Raw genomic sequence first — 16,371 nt, 5'->3', positions numbered from 1 at the left:
CGTTGGGCAATTCTGCTTCTAGGAATCCATCCCTTTGATATACTCACACAAATGCACAGAGATATATGTGCAAGGATGTCCAATGCAGTGAGGCTCATAAAAGTTAAAAACTGGAACTAACCTACCTGTCTGTCAACGCAAGCTTGACTTAATAGTTTATGGTACATCTAAACTATAGGGCACCATGCAGTTATTTAAAAGAATAAAATTTAACAAAAGAATAAGCTGAGTCTAAATTACTGATGTGAAAAAATATCCATGATACATAGTTAAAAAGAAAAATAGCAAGTGGCAGGACTTAGCTATGATTTAGCATAATTTTACAGTACTGTTCTAAAAATAAAAAGGACAAAGACTAAACCAATCTGTTAGCAGTGACTGTGACCACTACTGTTGAGATGGGATGAGACTGGGGAGGAGGACACATAGGGGACCTTTATTTTTTTTGCTTTACACACGCTTCTTTTTTTTTTAACAAACTAGCATTATTTAAAATTTAAAAAAAATTTTAAAAAAACTTTTAAAAAAATTCTAAGGCATTTTTAAGAGAAGAAAGCACATTCAGAGCCTGGAAGAGAAGATGGCCAGTCACTTGCAGCTCTCAGCTCCAGCCCACAGGACCCGGCTCTTCAGAGCACTGCTCCCGTGATCTTGAGACCCTGGTCCCCTGGGCGAGGGGGCAGCCCTGCCACACCTAACACAACTATGATTTGGATTGTCACTGGGTTCCTAGCAGGGACTTAGGAAACCCATACAGTCTCTAAATTACCCTACCTTTGCAGATTAAAGCTGGAATGGGCCTTAGGGGTCACCCAGTCGGGTTGGGGGAGGTGGGGAGTGGGGGGGTGACAGCACAGCAGGGAGTATCCAGGGCCAGAAAGGGGAAAATACAGGAGGAAGTGAGAGCAGAGATGACCCAATTCTCCTCACGCATCATACAAAACACCCTAGCAGGGCACAGGAAGGCATTTAACAGTGGATTCTGGAAATGTCATTTCCCCTCCCTCCGAGTCCAGCCCCCCAACCAAGAGGTGACACTGCTCCGCTTCCTAGACCACTTCCCCAACCCAGAAGCTGCCCCCAGACACTGTAGTCCCGAAGCCAGAATCCTGAGCAGTACCATTATCGTCATGCCTCTGCAGGCCCTGGACGGAACCAGGCTGCCCCGCCCCAGACCCCCAAACTCAAAAGCACTGCATTTCCCAACCTGGTTCCACTGTTCAGCCCTGGCTCACACCCCAGACCCTGCCTGAGCATGGCTGACCTTCTCCACCGACGTATTAAACTTCAGGAGCATCTCCTTCTGCAATTCTCCTTGTCTTCTTTCGGCCTCCTGGAGGAATGACTTTCTGCCATAGGACATACTTAACGGCTTGACGCTGCCAGCGCTGAGAGGTTTCTGGAAAGCAAAATGGGCCTCCCAGGTCATCATAAGGGGGTCTCTCTGCCCTATGGGGGCACAGAGACCAGAGGCAGATGTTGAAAGAGTGGCCACCCCAACCCCACTTAGTAGATACACCACCCTGTAAAAGGTATAGCTGGGAGTCTAATGGATCTTGGAGCTAAAGACACACAGAAGCTCTAAGGGCAGAGACCCGAGTTTGTCTTTGGAGAAGATCCTTCCTTTGTCCTAGAAGTGATACCGTTGCTAAAGGTGAGGATAAAAGGGTATATATACCCATTGCTCTAGGAGATTTGAATGCAGCGGTGTAACCCCAATACTTCAGAGATGGCATGAATGCCTTATAGAAATATCTACTATCTGCACCTGACAGCAGAACTGCATCCTAGCAAGTCATGTGAGATCCAGTTCCAGATTGCCCTGTGCTTGACAGGCATATTGTGTTTGGGTAAGGTGGAATTTCTCATTCAAGCCTCAGGTCCCAGGAATAAGAATCAGACTTCAATTGAGGAGACAATATGACTGGCTCCCAAGCTCCACACAAGAGATCACCATCTTCTCTGCAGGGTCTGAGGCCAAACCACCCCTGGTGAGTAGGGAGAGAATAGCGCCCCTGCTCTTTCTCCTTAACCCCCGCCCCTTCTCCCCACAAAAAATAAGACCATCTCTGCCAAGGCAACATGAGCTGGAGGACTGAGAAAGCAGCCCAGGATCTAACCTCTTGCTGTAGGTTCTCTGGATTTGTAGACATCGATTCTGGTATTGGCTGTGCTCTGGGAAGGGACTATGCCCAGGCTTGAGGCAGCAGAGTGCGTTAGATACTAGGGGCCTAATCAGGGAGATGCCCTGCCCGGTCCAAAAAGCTCAAGATAAGTGAGTTGACAGACCTAAAGGTGTTCTGGAGAAAGCACCTCTGAATAAGAAAGCAAACACATCAGAGGCAAACTCAGGTGGCTATAGAGCGAGGGTGGCTGCCTGGTTCGGTTCTGGCTCCCACCTTCACAGACGCAGGCCCATCTGGCTCCTTGTCTCTGTGGTGTCTCATCACTGGGGGTGCCGATGTCAGGTTCTTCCTCAGATGGGTGTTGGTCGCAGTCTTGGTGCTGGGGCCCAGGGGCCACCTGGAGGTTTTATGTGCCCACTTCTCCTCACAGGGCTTGCTGGGCCTGTGGCTCTCCGGAGAGCAGTCATCTCTTTCTTGCACCTATGCCAGGGAGAGAGCAGCCCCTGGGGCACAGCAATGTCCCAGAGAAATGCAAGTTCTCCCCGGCCCAATGCCAATAGCGCAGAGCCCTCCAGGTGCCCAGGGCATGCCTCCCCAAAACCGAGCACCCTTACTGAACCAGAGCCTCTGACCCTCTCCCTGGGCCAATTGTTAATGCTCTCTGTACGCACACACAGGAAACTGCTCCCCTGAGGGACTCAGTCTCCCCGTTTCTAAAATGGACAGTGGTTTCCAAATTTTTAAGGTTGTTTTTAATCTTAAGGAAAGCTCCAAAGTGTAAAATAGATTTAAAAAAAAAAACAAAAAAAAAACTGCTGCTCTGGGAGAAGGCTCTGCAATAGTCTCCAAGTTCCTCTCCCCAACATGTTTGGAAATTACTGGATGAGGTGACTTCGAAGGCCCTTCCAGTTTTAATCTGCAAAGATGTAATTCAGAGAGACTCTATGAGTTTCTAAGTCTCTGCCATGAGCCTAGTGAGCCTAGAGTGATAATGTGTAGTAGTGATGGGTAAGATGTGATCCACCTTCAAGGAGAGAATAATCTACTGGAGAGAACGAGATTAGCACCCCCAGGCCCTGGAGTCAGACTGTCTGGGTTTGATCTATCACTTCTTGGCTGTGTGACCTTAGGCGAGATGCCTAACCTCTCTGTGCCTCAGTTTCCTCATCTGTCAAATGAGGATAATTATAGAAACTACCACCTACCTACCTAGGTCTCAAGCTCCTCCAGAACAAGTCACCAATGTCCCCTCTACTTCTCAAGCTGCTCCCTACCTCCCAGGCCCCACGTGATTCTGGCCCACAACTGAGAGAAAGATGAAAGGGAAGCATGATCCTGTTGACCATACCCTCTTAGGGAGCAAGGGCAAGGGGCTTTCGGAGGCGTTGAATTTGAGGATGGGCTTGAACATGTTGACGTTCCAGAAGATGATGTCCCCGTTGTATGAAGAAGTCCCAAGGAACTGGTTCTGGTACTTGGCCATGCTCAGGACATCCTCCCTGTGGAAGGTCTGCCAGTGGTAGCACAGGAGCACCGGCTTGGTCTTGTGGAACCTGCACACACGGCCAGAGGCATGCCCACATTGGGAGAACACTGACTCACAGGGAGACACTCAGGTGCTGGAACAGGGCTGATGCTCTGCCCCACTGACCTCATTTACTAAGCACCTATAATGTGCCTACTATAAAAGCCCTGTCCTAGGGCTTTATATAAACTAATCTAACAGAATCAGGCACCTGAGTAAGGATTCAGGTTTAGAGAAGGAGAAAGCCTGGCCTTAGAAAGGCCTTCCAAAGAGGAAGGGGCCTTGCACACGCTCTTCCCTCTACCTGGAATATTCCTCCTGTCCCAAGCCTTTCACCGCTTCACTGAGACCCCTCCTGTTCATGTTTCAAATCCCATTCTATCCATGAAATCCTCAGATGAGCTTTTCTGACCATGCCTGAGACTAAACCAAATTTCTGTCTCCCCTCCATAGAAACCTACACTCCATAGAATTTATCATGATAAATGAAGTTATTTGATTAGCATCTGCATCCCCCCTAGAAGCTCCAGGAGGCTAGATAGAGACTGATTTATGCTCATACCCAGCACCTGGCTAGAATATATTAGTCTCAAGGAGTGATGAATAAATGGATGGATGAGCGGATGAAGTATTGGGCATTACCCACCACTAATCTCCTGCTTGATGTTCCAACCACCACCAAAGCTAGGAATGGAGGAATCCAGCTGAAGTAGAGAGGATAGTCAGATGCCCTCATCTACCCACACGCACCCTTGCTACGCACATGAAATGAGTGATTCTCTTACTCCACCCGGTCACGTAGAACACTCTGTTCATATGGACGATCCCACTAATCTGTTGAAGGTAAAAGAAAACAGAACACTAAGGCACCTCTCAGAGATGGCACTGGGTCATGAATGTCTTCCTAATGTAACAAGCAAGAAGTCAAAGCTCTCCATGTGACGGGAATTCCCTAGAGGTGATACCATATATTTCCCAGGGTACTCTCACATCTTATTATCTCACTTAATGGCTTTGGAAGTAACAGCTTGGTAAGTATCCATGTCCATTTTATAGGGAATAACTGGAAAACAGACAAGTGACTTGGCTAAGGTCAAATGACTGAGTGATCGGATCCGGATCAGTACTCAAACCCCTGGCTTTTTGGCCAGCTGCTCCTTCTGAGTTAGTTAAAGGACTGTGCCATAGGGAGTACTGATGAGCTAAAGTCTCAAAGTAGAACTGCTGGCTTTGCTTAATGCCACACCCACAGATTGCCCCTATAACCACGTTAGGCATTTCTTAAATAAGGATAAGCATAGGTGGCTCCGAATCACCCGATGCCAGTGCTGGAAATGTTATCCCGAGTTCTCATATGTGGCGATAATGAACTAAAAGCAAGAGTAGCTAACACTTGTCAAATACTTGTTAAGGACAGGTGCCCTTCCCTATCTATACGCAGGGACACAAAGGCTCAGACAGGCATGAAGCTAGGCAGTCTCTGTGCACAACCTTTCAGGGAGGCATAAAAAATAGTGGGCCCCAGGGTCATAGGAGCTGAGCTTTGCTTCTCAAGAGCCCCCCTGGCCCCAGCTGATGGACCAGACTGACCTCCAGCTTGTCCGGGTTGGGGAAGGTCAGCAGGCATTCGCCAGTGCTGTAGTTCCACATCTTTATGGTGCCGTCACGCAAACCCGTGAGCAGGCACCGCTCAGATTCATCCAGGGACATGGCAGTCAGCTCCACGTGCTGGTCACCGGTCACTGAGAACTCCATCATCCTCTTGCCTGTCACGATCTCCCACACACTCACCATGCCTCTCATGCAGCCACTCACCACCTGCAGGGGAGCACGTGGCTGGGGCTCATGCATAGGAGAGTGCCCCCATTCCCAAAGGCGGTCCCCATCTGTCATGGCTGAGGCTAACCCAGCCACACCTCCATACACTGGGAAGACAGGCATTCAGGGACCCCTGCTGTAGGATTAGCCACTCTTGAAAACAGTTCTTCCTCTACTCTGTAGCACAAGGCAATGCAACATGGCACAACTCTTTTAGAAGGAGTTGGTGCGGTAAACGCTTTAATTCAGAAATGGTGTTTATCAGGATCTGAGCAGAGAAAATAATCTCTAACTCAGAAAAAANAGCTGGACAGTCCAAAGGACTCTGCCCTCAGTGACTGGCCCCAGGGAGAAACTTCCAATAAACTGAGACGTCAACACATCCTGACTGTATGCTGGCTCAGCGTGGCCCCTCGGCTCCTCAGCATGCCTGCTGAGACCTTTCACCCCTATTTCATGGCTCCCCACGTCCTGAGATTGGGGCTCCTATGCCCAAGTGTTCTAGAACCCCAAAGTCCAAGGTCCCTCTTGTAACTTCTGAGAAACACAAAGCCTCAATCTGGTATCCCCTCTTCCAGGAAGCCTTCCCTGACTACCCCACCCCAGAATAGGCTAAGGATCCTTTCCTTGTGCTCCATGAAGCACCTAGCACACATCTCCATCATAATACATTGCATTTTCTACTGAAATTATCTGTTTTCCTCTCCACCATAGGTTCTTGAAGGGATGGGACAGTGTACAATGAATATATTCTCTGCTCCTAACAAAGAGCAGGGGGCTGATAATGTTTGATGACCAGAAATAAACTTCAAAGATCTACTTAATTCAACGAATGCTGGCAGCCAGTCTGGCATTCATCAGAGATTAAGAAATACACAACCCCCCTTCTCGAAAAATCTGCCATTTTGGGGAGAGCCAGCCGAGGGCACAAGCTGACATATGTGTCCCCTGCCAGTGTGGCCACCCTCCACAGGCAGCCACGACGCCACCTCCTTCCTGCGCAGCACTCACTGAATAGGTACTGCAGATGAGGGTGTTGTCATTCTTGTGGAAATAGGCGCTGGTGATGGGGAAGTTTCCCAAGGCAAAAAGCTTCCCGCAGAAGGACTGGAGGCATATGTAGTCCTGCATGTCCCACACGCGGATATTCTGAGGGGTAGGAAACAGGCAAAGAGGCTGAGATGCAGCTGGCACCGGAGGCCTTGGGATGTGAGCAGGGCCAGGGGCACACAGCGCAAGCACTTCCAAAGAACGTTCACTGCGCTAAGTGTCTGCCGTGGATCATGACCCTACAACAGAGATGTTCTCACATTCAGATGAGAAAACTGAGGCCCAGCTCTCTTCTCCTCACCCCCAGCCTTCCGCCAGGGCCTCTACCCTGCTCGAGCAGTGGGCACTCAATGGTGGAGGACCAAGCAAGGCAGCACGTGACCCTACAGACCCTCACAGCTCCCACTGCAGCCTCCTCAAGCAAAGCCAGGTAAGATACAGAGAGCACTAAGAATTGATCTACCTTATGATCCAGCAATCTCACTACTGGGTATTTACCCCAAAGCCTTGAAAACCCATATCCAAAAAAATACTTGCACACCGGTGTTCATAGCAGCATCATTCGCAGTGGCCAGGACATGGAAGCAACCAAAGTGTCCTACGATAGATGATTGGCTAAAGAAGCTACGGTATATGTATACAATGGACTATTACTCAGCCATAAGAAGAGATGAAACACTGCCATTTGCGACAACATGGACCTCGAGATAATCATGCTAAGCGAAATAAACCAGACTGAAAAAGTAGAAAATCACATGATTATCACTTATGTGTGGGATATAAACCTAAAAGCAACAAGTGAACAGGACAAACAGAGACTCAGGGACATGGACAATGGACTAGTGGTTACCAGAGGGTAGGGGGTAGGGGAGGAGGGGGAGAGGTGACCCAAAGGGGTCAAACATAGGGAAATAGAGTGTGGAAGTGGGTAAAGGAAAAAAAAAAAGAAACAGAGAGCGGTTACCAATATTGTTCCCCAAAGGCCAACCAAGCCCCCTCAAGCTCATTCCAAGTTGAGGAATTATCCCTAGAAAGGCCTCAGGGAAGCCCTACTGTGATGCTCATGGCTCAAAGACATGGGCAGCCAGATGGAAAGGCATGGACTTGGAGTCCACACCCTGGCTCTGCCCATCGCTGACCATGAGGATTTCAACAAGCTCGTCCCTGTCCCCTCCCCACTCCAGCCTTGAATCTTCAGCAGAGGCCATGATGCCCAGGGCTGCCGGGAGAATTCCAGACAATAGCAGGTGTGACGATATGTTGGGAAGGGTAGCCTGGGTGACCAGAAGGGTCCTGCCAATTCTCAGTTACTGACTTCAAACTTGTCCCCTGAAAGAGGGCACCCGGAACCGATGGCTGCATCCCCTCATTGGCCAGAGCAGCCCAGTACCCCGAACCAAGAGATGCAGAAGAGCAAAGTGACTGGGGCCCTGAGCTGGGGATCCCTGGGACATTGAGGAAAGTCCCGGTTAGTTCCTGACAGCCAAGGCCGTCGAGAAGGGGTCGCTAGGAGAGCGAGAGGTGCACATTTGGTTCTAAGGGAAGGGTGAGGGCGGGGGAAGAGCTCCCATGTATTGTATACCTACTATGTGCCAGACATGACACTGCTCTTTCACCCCCAATTCTCTAAACCACTCTGCTCATTCTGTGGATGAGGAGACTGAGACTCAGAAAAGAGAAAGGCCTTGTCCAGGACCACAAAGCAAGCAGCAAGGCTGGGCACCCATGAAGCCAGCTCTGCTGGACCACTTAGAGCTGGGCTCAGGCTCCTCATTGTGACTCCACATGGGGCACTTCCCTCTAGGACTTAGGCCAGGTGTGAGACCATGGGCGGGGAGATCACGCCATTCCCCTGGGCCTCAGGCTTTTCTAGTTGCTGGCCCCCTGGCTGGCCAAGCTACGTCACCATCCCAAGGCTAGCATCTCTGCCATGAAACAGGAACTGGTGTCCCACGAGGCAGCACCTTGTCCTTGGAGATGCTGAAGAGGATGCTGCTGCACTTGCTGTTCACCAGGATGTGCGTCACTGAGGTCTGATGACCCTTCATCAGCCACACAGGCTTTTTCGAGAAGAAAGGGTTCCACAGGCAGATGACAGGGTCATAGCCACCAGTTACTGGAATCGAAAAATGAATATCAGCTGCTGGGGGCCCACACTGGGACCTTCTCCTGAGGCCAGGCCTCAGACCCCAGCCAAGCCTGGCAGATGGCAGGGTGGGCTATGCTACCATCCATTCCTCTGCCTCTCTCACCCAGGCCCCTCCACTACCATGCCAAGCAGAGCATGTGTCACCATGCCACCCCCGGTGCCCATGAGTAGGGACCAGAGTGGCAAGAAAGGAGGCCAGAAAGAGGCTAGAGGCTGCAGGGCCTTCTCCTCGGCCCTGACACTTCCCACGTCCCCAGCCGCCCTCACCCCAGTTCTGCCAGGCCAGCTGCTTCTGTATGACATGAGGATTACTTACCCAAGAAATTCTTGTCTGGGCAGTAATCAAAGCAAAGAATCCCTTTTCTTAAGTTCAGCACTGAAAACCTACAACAGCAAAGAGGGATGGCTGTGGGCTGGGCGTGGCCTCAGGAGAGCCTCTGAGCCTGGGGTGGGGAGAAGCTACAGACAGGGCTGGGGGGAGGCAAGAAAAGTCACTACCTCTTCACCCAAGGAGAAGAGCAGCCCCAGAAACCCTGCCCAGGGCTCACCCTGCAGCTGAGTCAGGACCTTGGGTCTCAGCCCCAAACTACCCCCTCCTGGAGGGGGCGCCCACCTCTCACCACAGGTGAGAGCAGCCCAAAGCAGGAGCAACTACTAACAGTAGTAATACATTTGCCTCATTCCAAGGGCAAATCTCACTTGATCTTCATCTCAACTTTTAGTGGGATAGGTGTCCGCCCCCTGCCCTCAACCCACAACACAAATAAAATAAATAAAAATAAATAAATAAATAAGGAGGGGTTTCCAGGGCCAGAAGGAAGGGAAAAAAGCTCCTGGGCACCATGCCCCTTCTCCATGCCGGTCACAGTGCTAAGTGCAGTCTTGTACATCGCCTGGACACCTCGCACAACCCCGAAAAGGGTCATCAGCCTGTGCCACGATAAGGACATGGAAAGGAGAAGTTAAGGAGTTTGCCCAAGGCCACATGGCTGGCAAGGTAAGGGATCAGGATTCAGAGCCAGGTTGGGCAGGAGGCTCAGCTCCAGGGAAGGAAGAGATACGGCAGGGCTGGATGGGGCTCAGGAGAGCCAGGGTAACCAGGGCAGGGTTTCTGGGAAGGTCAAGCCCAACAGCCCTCATCGGCCCAAGAGCCCTGGAAGCTCAGTGCTTTTGCACGTGCTATTCATCCCGCGCTGCCAGCTCCTTCTACTCAAAACCCTCCCTTCAAAATTCACCCTCTTCTGGGTATCTAACCAAAAATTTTGAAAACATCTAATCATAAAGATATATGTATCCCTACATTCATTGCAGTATTATTCACAATACACAACACATGGAAACAATCTAAGTGTCCTTCAACAGATGAATGGATAAAGAAGATGTGGTACATACATTTAATGGACTACTACTCCTAGCCATAAGAAAGATGAAATACTCCCATTTGCAACAACATGGACAAATCTTGAGAATGTCATGCTAAGCAAAATAAGTCAAATGGAAAAGAACAAGAACTATATGATTTCATTCATATGTGGGATATAGAACAACAAACAAACAAACAAAACAAAAAAACAAAACTCACAGACACAGACAACAGTACGGTGGTTACCAGAGGGGGAGAGGGGTGGGAGAGGTTAAAGAGGGTAAAGGGGGTCAAGTGCACGATGTGGCGGTGGGAGGAGACCTGACTCGGGTGGTGAGCACGCAGTGCAGTATACAGATGGCGCATCGTAGAATTGTATACTTGAAATTTACATAATCTCATTACCCAATGTAACCCCAATAAATTTAATTTTTTAAAATCTCAATTCAAAGGCCCCCACTGTAGGCACCCCAGCCCTCTAATGCAGCATGCTCCCCACTGAACTTGCTCTGAACTGGCTCCTCCACCACACCCTGAGGACCTACATCCGTTACCCCAGTGTCATTCTGGAGGCTCCCTCTCCTGCATTCCCGTTATCTAGTCAGACCCCAAATCCCACGTCCCACCACAGCCCTGGCCTCAGCACCCCACTTCGTCTCTGTGTCAGCTGCCTGGCCGGCCTCGTAACTTCCGGGTCTTGCTCTCCTCCAATCTGCTCTTCCCTCCGCAGCCGGGATTCCTTGAGAAATCAAAATTTCAAGAAGACCTATCGAATACATGAATTTCATTTATTGTCAGATCAGATACACCCTTCTCCACACAAATATATGCAGAGAAATCTTCTGGAAGAACGGTCACAAAATGTTACTAGAAATTATTTCTGGCTGATCCACTTATTCATTCGACAAAGAGTTACTGGCTCCTGTGCCCTGCCAGGATCACCAGAGGCGTGGATGTGACGCCGAGCCTTCAGGCAGCTTTCCTTCCAGAGGGAAGCATCGTGAGCAAGTAAATGAACAGAGACAGGGAGAAGGACGTTTACAGATCATGGCAAGTCCCACAGGGAAATCAACAGGTGGCTTCGACAGGATAGCTGAAAGAGACCAGGTCTGCAGATGGCTTCGGTGCAGAGAAGGGCCTGGAAGGACAGAAGGGACACAGCAAAGAGGCCACTGCAAGCCGTTCACGTGGTAGATGAGGGTGGTTTCAACCAGGTGGGGGTGGCAGAAAGGAGAAAAGAGAGGGGAGGCAGGCGAGATGCTGTAAGTTAGTCCACACACTCAGCACAGGACCCTTTCACCTAGGCCCTGGCTCCTCCATCAGATTCACTGTTGGTTCCAATCACTTGAAGCCCTCAGATCAGCTGGCTGCCAGACCCTCCAGCCCACCCTGCCTTGGAGGCTGAGGCCAACTCCAGAGGCAGAGTTTGGGTCAGCAATGCCACGCCCCACCTGCCGAGACCACGCCCTAAGAGGCCACAGCCAAAAACCAGGAAACCAGCAACGGTCAAAGGTGCCATCTACCATCCAGTATGTGTGCTGCACTCAGACGGGAAGAAAAGGCGCATGTGCACACATGTATATTCTCCAACCTACCCCCAGAACACATCTCAGATCCTTCCATCTCCAACCGACGGGCCAACTCCAGGCCACCATCATAGGTACCCTGAATTATTTCAATGGCCTTCTCACTGATGTCCCCATCTTCACTCCTGCCTACGTAATTCTACTTGCCACAGAGCAGCCAGTCAGTCGGTCCTACACGTCAGACCTCAACATTCCTCTCCTCGAAATCATCCTAGAACCCTGTTTATACCTAATTCCAAATAATTGTGAAAAGGCATTTTTGAAGCACTTGAGGAAAGATTAACTTAGACTATGTACTAATGATATTAAAGTATGATCCTATTTTCTCTATAATTTTTCATAATAAAAATGTTTTAAAACAAAAACTATTTTTTAAAAAAAGAGCTTACCAGGCAGAGAGGGGCAGTGCAAAGGCCCTGGGGCAGGAGCGTGCCTGCACCTTCACCTTCCTACTACCAGTGTGGCTGCAGTAGGAAGGTGAAAGGTGTGATCAGGAAGGCAGCAGGACCAGACCACAGAGGGCCTCAGGGCCACAGTGAGGTGATCACACTGATAGCCACCTGCTGTGATACCCGAGGAAACCAGAAGCTGAATGAAACACGCGTCACAGATATGAGGTAGTACTACCACCAGAGCAGAACCTCAGCAGTTCAGCTCCAAGCGACATCCCACCACGCCCCACTAGAAGCACCAAAGGTCCCCAAGGTGAACCCATCCCTGGCAGGGATGGCCACAGGCTACTGAAGTGAAGCCGGACCTCTGAGGCACTGCCACCACTCACCTTCTTCCCAGCCCCACCAACTTAGCCTGATGAAAGGTGCTTCTTACTTGGGATTCTTGGGAGTTTTGGATGGCAATATTGTCAGCACCAAAGAGGAGTTGTCAATGACTGAACAGGAGGCCACCAGGTTCATCTGGGGAATGAACTTGACCTGTTGACACCAGTTGGAATGGAGAGCCTGGAAAGAGAGCGGCAAAGGTAGCAGACTCGACCCAATGACAGCCTTGTAGGCCCAGCCCCCAGAATGTGGCAGGCATTGGGGCTGGACGGACCTGGAGATCATTAAGTCCAATGCCCTTCTAGTGATCACAGCTCTGACAAAGTGATACGGCCTGCAGCCCTAGCCCAGGTCCTGTGACTAGGGGTGTGTGGCCATCGATTGCCAGTGAAAAGGCTTAAAAGCACTCAAGCCTGCTATCATATGAATTCTTACTTATAACTTAGAGGACAGGCAATGAGGCCCATACTAATATTGCCTGTTATTTCATCCTACAGTAGGAGAAGGGATGGATTAGAGTGTGTGTAGCCCACGGTCCCTGTTACCCACAGGAGCCCCCCACCGATTAACCTATGCTTACTGGCCCCACCGCTGCCCTCCATGTTTGTCAGGACACGGTGTGGAGTACACGAGAATGTTATCTGGTGCAACTTGGGCAACAAAGGCCAAGATCTATAGGTCAAGGGGGTGGCCTGGCTGGACAGGCTCTGAATTCTCTGGCTCTACGACTGTGATCAGACCTCGTGCTTGGCCTCCCAATCCAATGATTTTCCTCCCTGGGACAAGATTGGAAGAAGTGAGTTGGAGGGGTCATCAGGCACTGAGCTAGGTTTTACATGCACTGTTTCACTGAGTATCACAGAGAAGGCTCCAATCCAAGGCACTGAATGGAACCTGGGACACTTAGCAACTTACAGGGAAACGAAGCCCAAGAAAAGATTCCCACAGAACACAGAAAAAAGAAGTGCTAGTGTGTGACTCTTCCTGAGAGGCTCCCAGGGCCTGAACAACCCCACCTGCTCAAAAAGAAGCAGGTAGGACCATCTGACTCAGACTTCCCTGAGTGTCAGATTCATTCATTTGTTCAACAAATGTCCTGGAAGCCCACCAAGGCCCAGGCACAAGAGACAGAACAGAAAACAGAACATGCTAAGTTCTGTCCTCAAGGGGCTGTCGATCTCATGAGAGTGACAGGACAAGAAACCAATGGATAGAAAATACAAAGGCGTCAATATTAGTGACAGTACAAAGGTGTGATATTGTGATTTATAATAAGAAATATATATTTGATCTTTGTCCCCAATTCTGTCACAGAGCTCCTAAAATCTTGGAACTTTCCTAAGCGATGAGCTATAAAGGAGTCTTGATATTCATAACAAGCCCCTCTCAACCATGACCGAGTTTATGTTAAGGAGGTGACTTTTGAAAATCACCTAAGGATGGGGGCTGGTCACCAGGGGAAACAACCATGTGACTGGAGAATTGAAATTTTCAGTCCAGGAATAAGAGAGGAGCTGGAAGTTAAATTCAGTCACCAATAACCAATGATTTAGTCAATCAGGCCCATGTAATGAGGCCTCCATAAAAAGTTCAGAGAGCATCCGGGTTGGTGAGCACATGGAGATTAGGGCAGAGAGCACGGAATCTCCCAGTGCCTTCCCACATACCTTGCCCTATGCATCTCTTCCATCTGGCTGTTCCTTTTATAATATAATCCATAATCTAGTAAATAAAATGTTTCTCTGAGTTCTGTGAGCTGCTCTAGCGAATCAGTCAAACCCAAGGAGGGACGGATGGTGAGAACCTCCTTTCTATAGCCGTTGGTCAGAAGCACAAGTAAAAACCTGGACTTGTGACTGGCATCTGAAGTGGGGGACAGGCTTGTGGAACCGTCCCTTAACCTGTAGGAACTGACGCTATCCGCGTTGAACTGTAGGACACCCAGCTCATGCTGGAGAATTCCGGGGTAGTGCAGGAAAAGAAACACATTGTATTTGGTGTCAGAATCCTAAGAATTGCAGGGTGAAGGGATAAAGGTGGAGGCGGGCAGCAGGGCTGTTCCAGGTGGGGTTAGAGACTTGAAGGAAGCAGAGAGGAAGGCATCCAGGTACCTAGAGGAGAAGCTTGGCTGCCTGAAGAAACAGCATGTGTTAAGACCCTGAGGTGGAAAAAGGCCTAGTCTAGCGTGTTTCAGAGAGAAGCTACTGGAGGATTGTGAGCAAAAGCGTGACATGACTATATTTCATAATTCCTCTGGCTGAGGAATGGAGAAAGCATTGAATGGTGGAAGGACATAGGGAAACAGCCAGGACATAGGTAGCCATCCAGGAGAGAGGTGGTGTCTGCCAGACCAGGGCTGAACAATGAAAGCCGAGAGAGAGCCACACCTGAGATACAGAAAGAGCTGGGAGGATCAACAGCTGCTCCCACCCGGTTCCCAGAGACCAAGCCCTAAGTCCTAAGACTGAACCCAGGGGCACATCCACTCTCGTATTTATTTTTGAGGGGTCTATGTACAGATAATTACTATGTAACAGGCCAAGGAAAGCTACAATTTACCTTCAGCCGGTAACTTCTGTACAAAGGGGACTTCTCATTTAAGAGCTTCCGCATGGAAACAATGATCCAGGTATCTGATAGAGAAGAAAACCAAGGTCCATGTCACCAGTTCTCCCCCTTTGCCAGATGAGCAAAACCTCAGAAGACACCTTGAGTTGGTTTGCAACTCTCATGCGTCTCAAAAGGCTTTTCCATCCAAATACTAGTTCGAGCCTCATGTGTTCTGGTGACATCAGTGGGGGTGAACACAACACCAAGAAAATAAACCTAACAGATTAACACCACTGCTCAAAGTTCTCGTACCAGCTCATGGCAGAGCTGGAACCAGATTTCCAGGCCTCTCACCCTCCCCAGCTGCTACAATCTAAACCAGCTGATACTCCATCAGGGACCTCCAACTTTGCTGGAGTGCTGAATGCATTGGGATCCTAGGCTCTATTCATTATGGAAATAAATGGAAAATCATTTGGGAGTTTGCTGTCATGCGTCAAATTACATGCCCCCTTGCCCAGTGAACACAAGTTCCAAGGAAAATTTCATACATGCATCATAAAACAAGCATGTCAGAGGCAATGGCACTGGGCACAGCCCTGCCCTCGTGGAGCTTAGAGTCTCCTGGCCGCTGAAACCTCCCATGGCAGGTGGCTGAGGAGCCTCCGAGGGAAGCACTCTCAGGCCCCTGATGAAGCACAGACAGGTGGAGCCAGCGATGGCAGGGGACAAGCAGGATTCTACCTGCAAAGCAGGGTTTAAGGAGGTAGCCTGAGAAACTGCCAGGTAAAATGGAGAAAAGAGAGGGGAGATCTGGGGTCTTAATGCCAAGCATTTTACTGCTGCAAAGTCACCAGCCACAACTTGGAGGAAGCTTGAAAAGGAAGTCCCAAGGGGTGGAGTGTTACTCAAGTAGCTAAAGTGGGGCAGGCTCTGCACGGGCACAGGAGGTGGGAAGCTTAGTTCTGGGCTGGGCTTAGTTAGCATGTCAGCCTGCCTGCTGCGCCCACTAGGCTGGGAGGCAGGGTAAGCCGTCACTGGTCACTTATGTGCCTTACACTGTGCGCTCTCCTTTTATCTTATAGCAAAGACATGAACTGAGTATGTTCATTCCTATTTGAATGAAGGAACTGAGGCACAGAGAGGTTAAGCAGCTAGCTTGACGTCACACAGAGCTAGTCTTTCCAACTCTTCCCAAGTCAACACACTGCTGGGCTCCCTTTACGTTTGTCCCCAGCCTTCAGTCAGTACATGGCATGGAAGGACTCGCGTCCAACTCCAGCTTCTTCTGCTACTTCTCCAACTTCCGGCCCACCACTCACCTCACAGACCATCACAACCTTCCTACCGTGCCAATTCCCAGGGTGGCAAAGAGTGACTAGCACCAGAGGTAGAAGCTGATGAGGCAAGGACTTAGCAGGGTGC

At 49.8% G+C, this 16,371-nt stretch overlaps 1 protein-coding gene across 1 annotated transcript in view; it reads right to left on the bottom strand.

Annotated features, from left to right (window-relative positions):
* Nucleotides 1-16,371, bottom strand: part of EFCAB8 (EF-hand calcium binding domain 8) — a 49,983-nt gene that overhangs the window by 14,870 nt on the left and 18,742 nt on the right. Inside the window, exons 8-18 of the mRNA XM_039863712.1 lie at nt 14,956-15,029; nt 12,446-12,576; nt 8,985-9,052; nt 8,484-8,635; nt 6,350-6,618; nt 5,568-5,646; nt 5,242-5,469; nt 4,415-4,485; nt 3,475-3,679; nt 2,400-2,606; nt 1,265-1,399 (exon numbers count right to left, since the gene is read on the bottom strand). Of these exons, the coding sequence (XP_039719646.1) occupies nt 1,265-1,399; nt 2,400-2,606; nt 3,475-3,679; nt 4,415-4,485; nt 5,242-5,469; nt 5,568-5,646; nt 6,350-6,618; nt 8,484-8,635; nt 8,985-9,052; nt 12,446-12,576; nt 14,956-15,029 (1,619 nt within the window). The remainder of the gene's footprint in view (nt 1-1,264; nt 1,400-2,399; nt 2,607-3,474; nt 3,680-4,414; nt 4,486-5,241; nt 5,470-5,567; nt 5,647-6,349; nt 6,619-8,483; nt 8,636-8,984; nt 9,053-12,445; nt 12,577-14,955; nt 15,030-16,371) is intronic.

This window comes from Pteropus medius, unplaced genomic scaffold (assembly GCF_902729225.1).
Source record: "Pteropus medius unplaced genomic scaffold, Ma_sr-lr_union100, whole genome shotgun sequence".
In the NCBI taxonomy this organism is placed as follows: domain Eukaryota; kingdom Metazoa; phylum Chordata; class Mammalia; order Chiroptera; family Pteropodidae; genus Pteropus; species Pteropus medius.
This window is presented reverse-complemented; position numbering and strand designations above follow the sequence as displayed.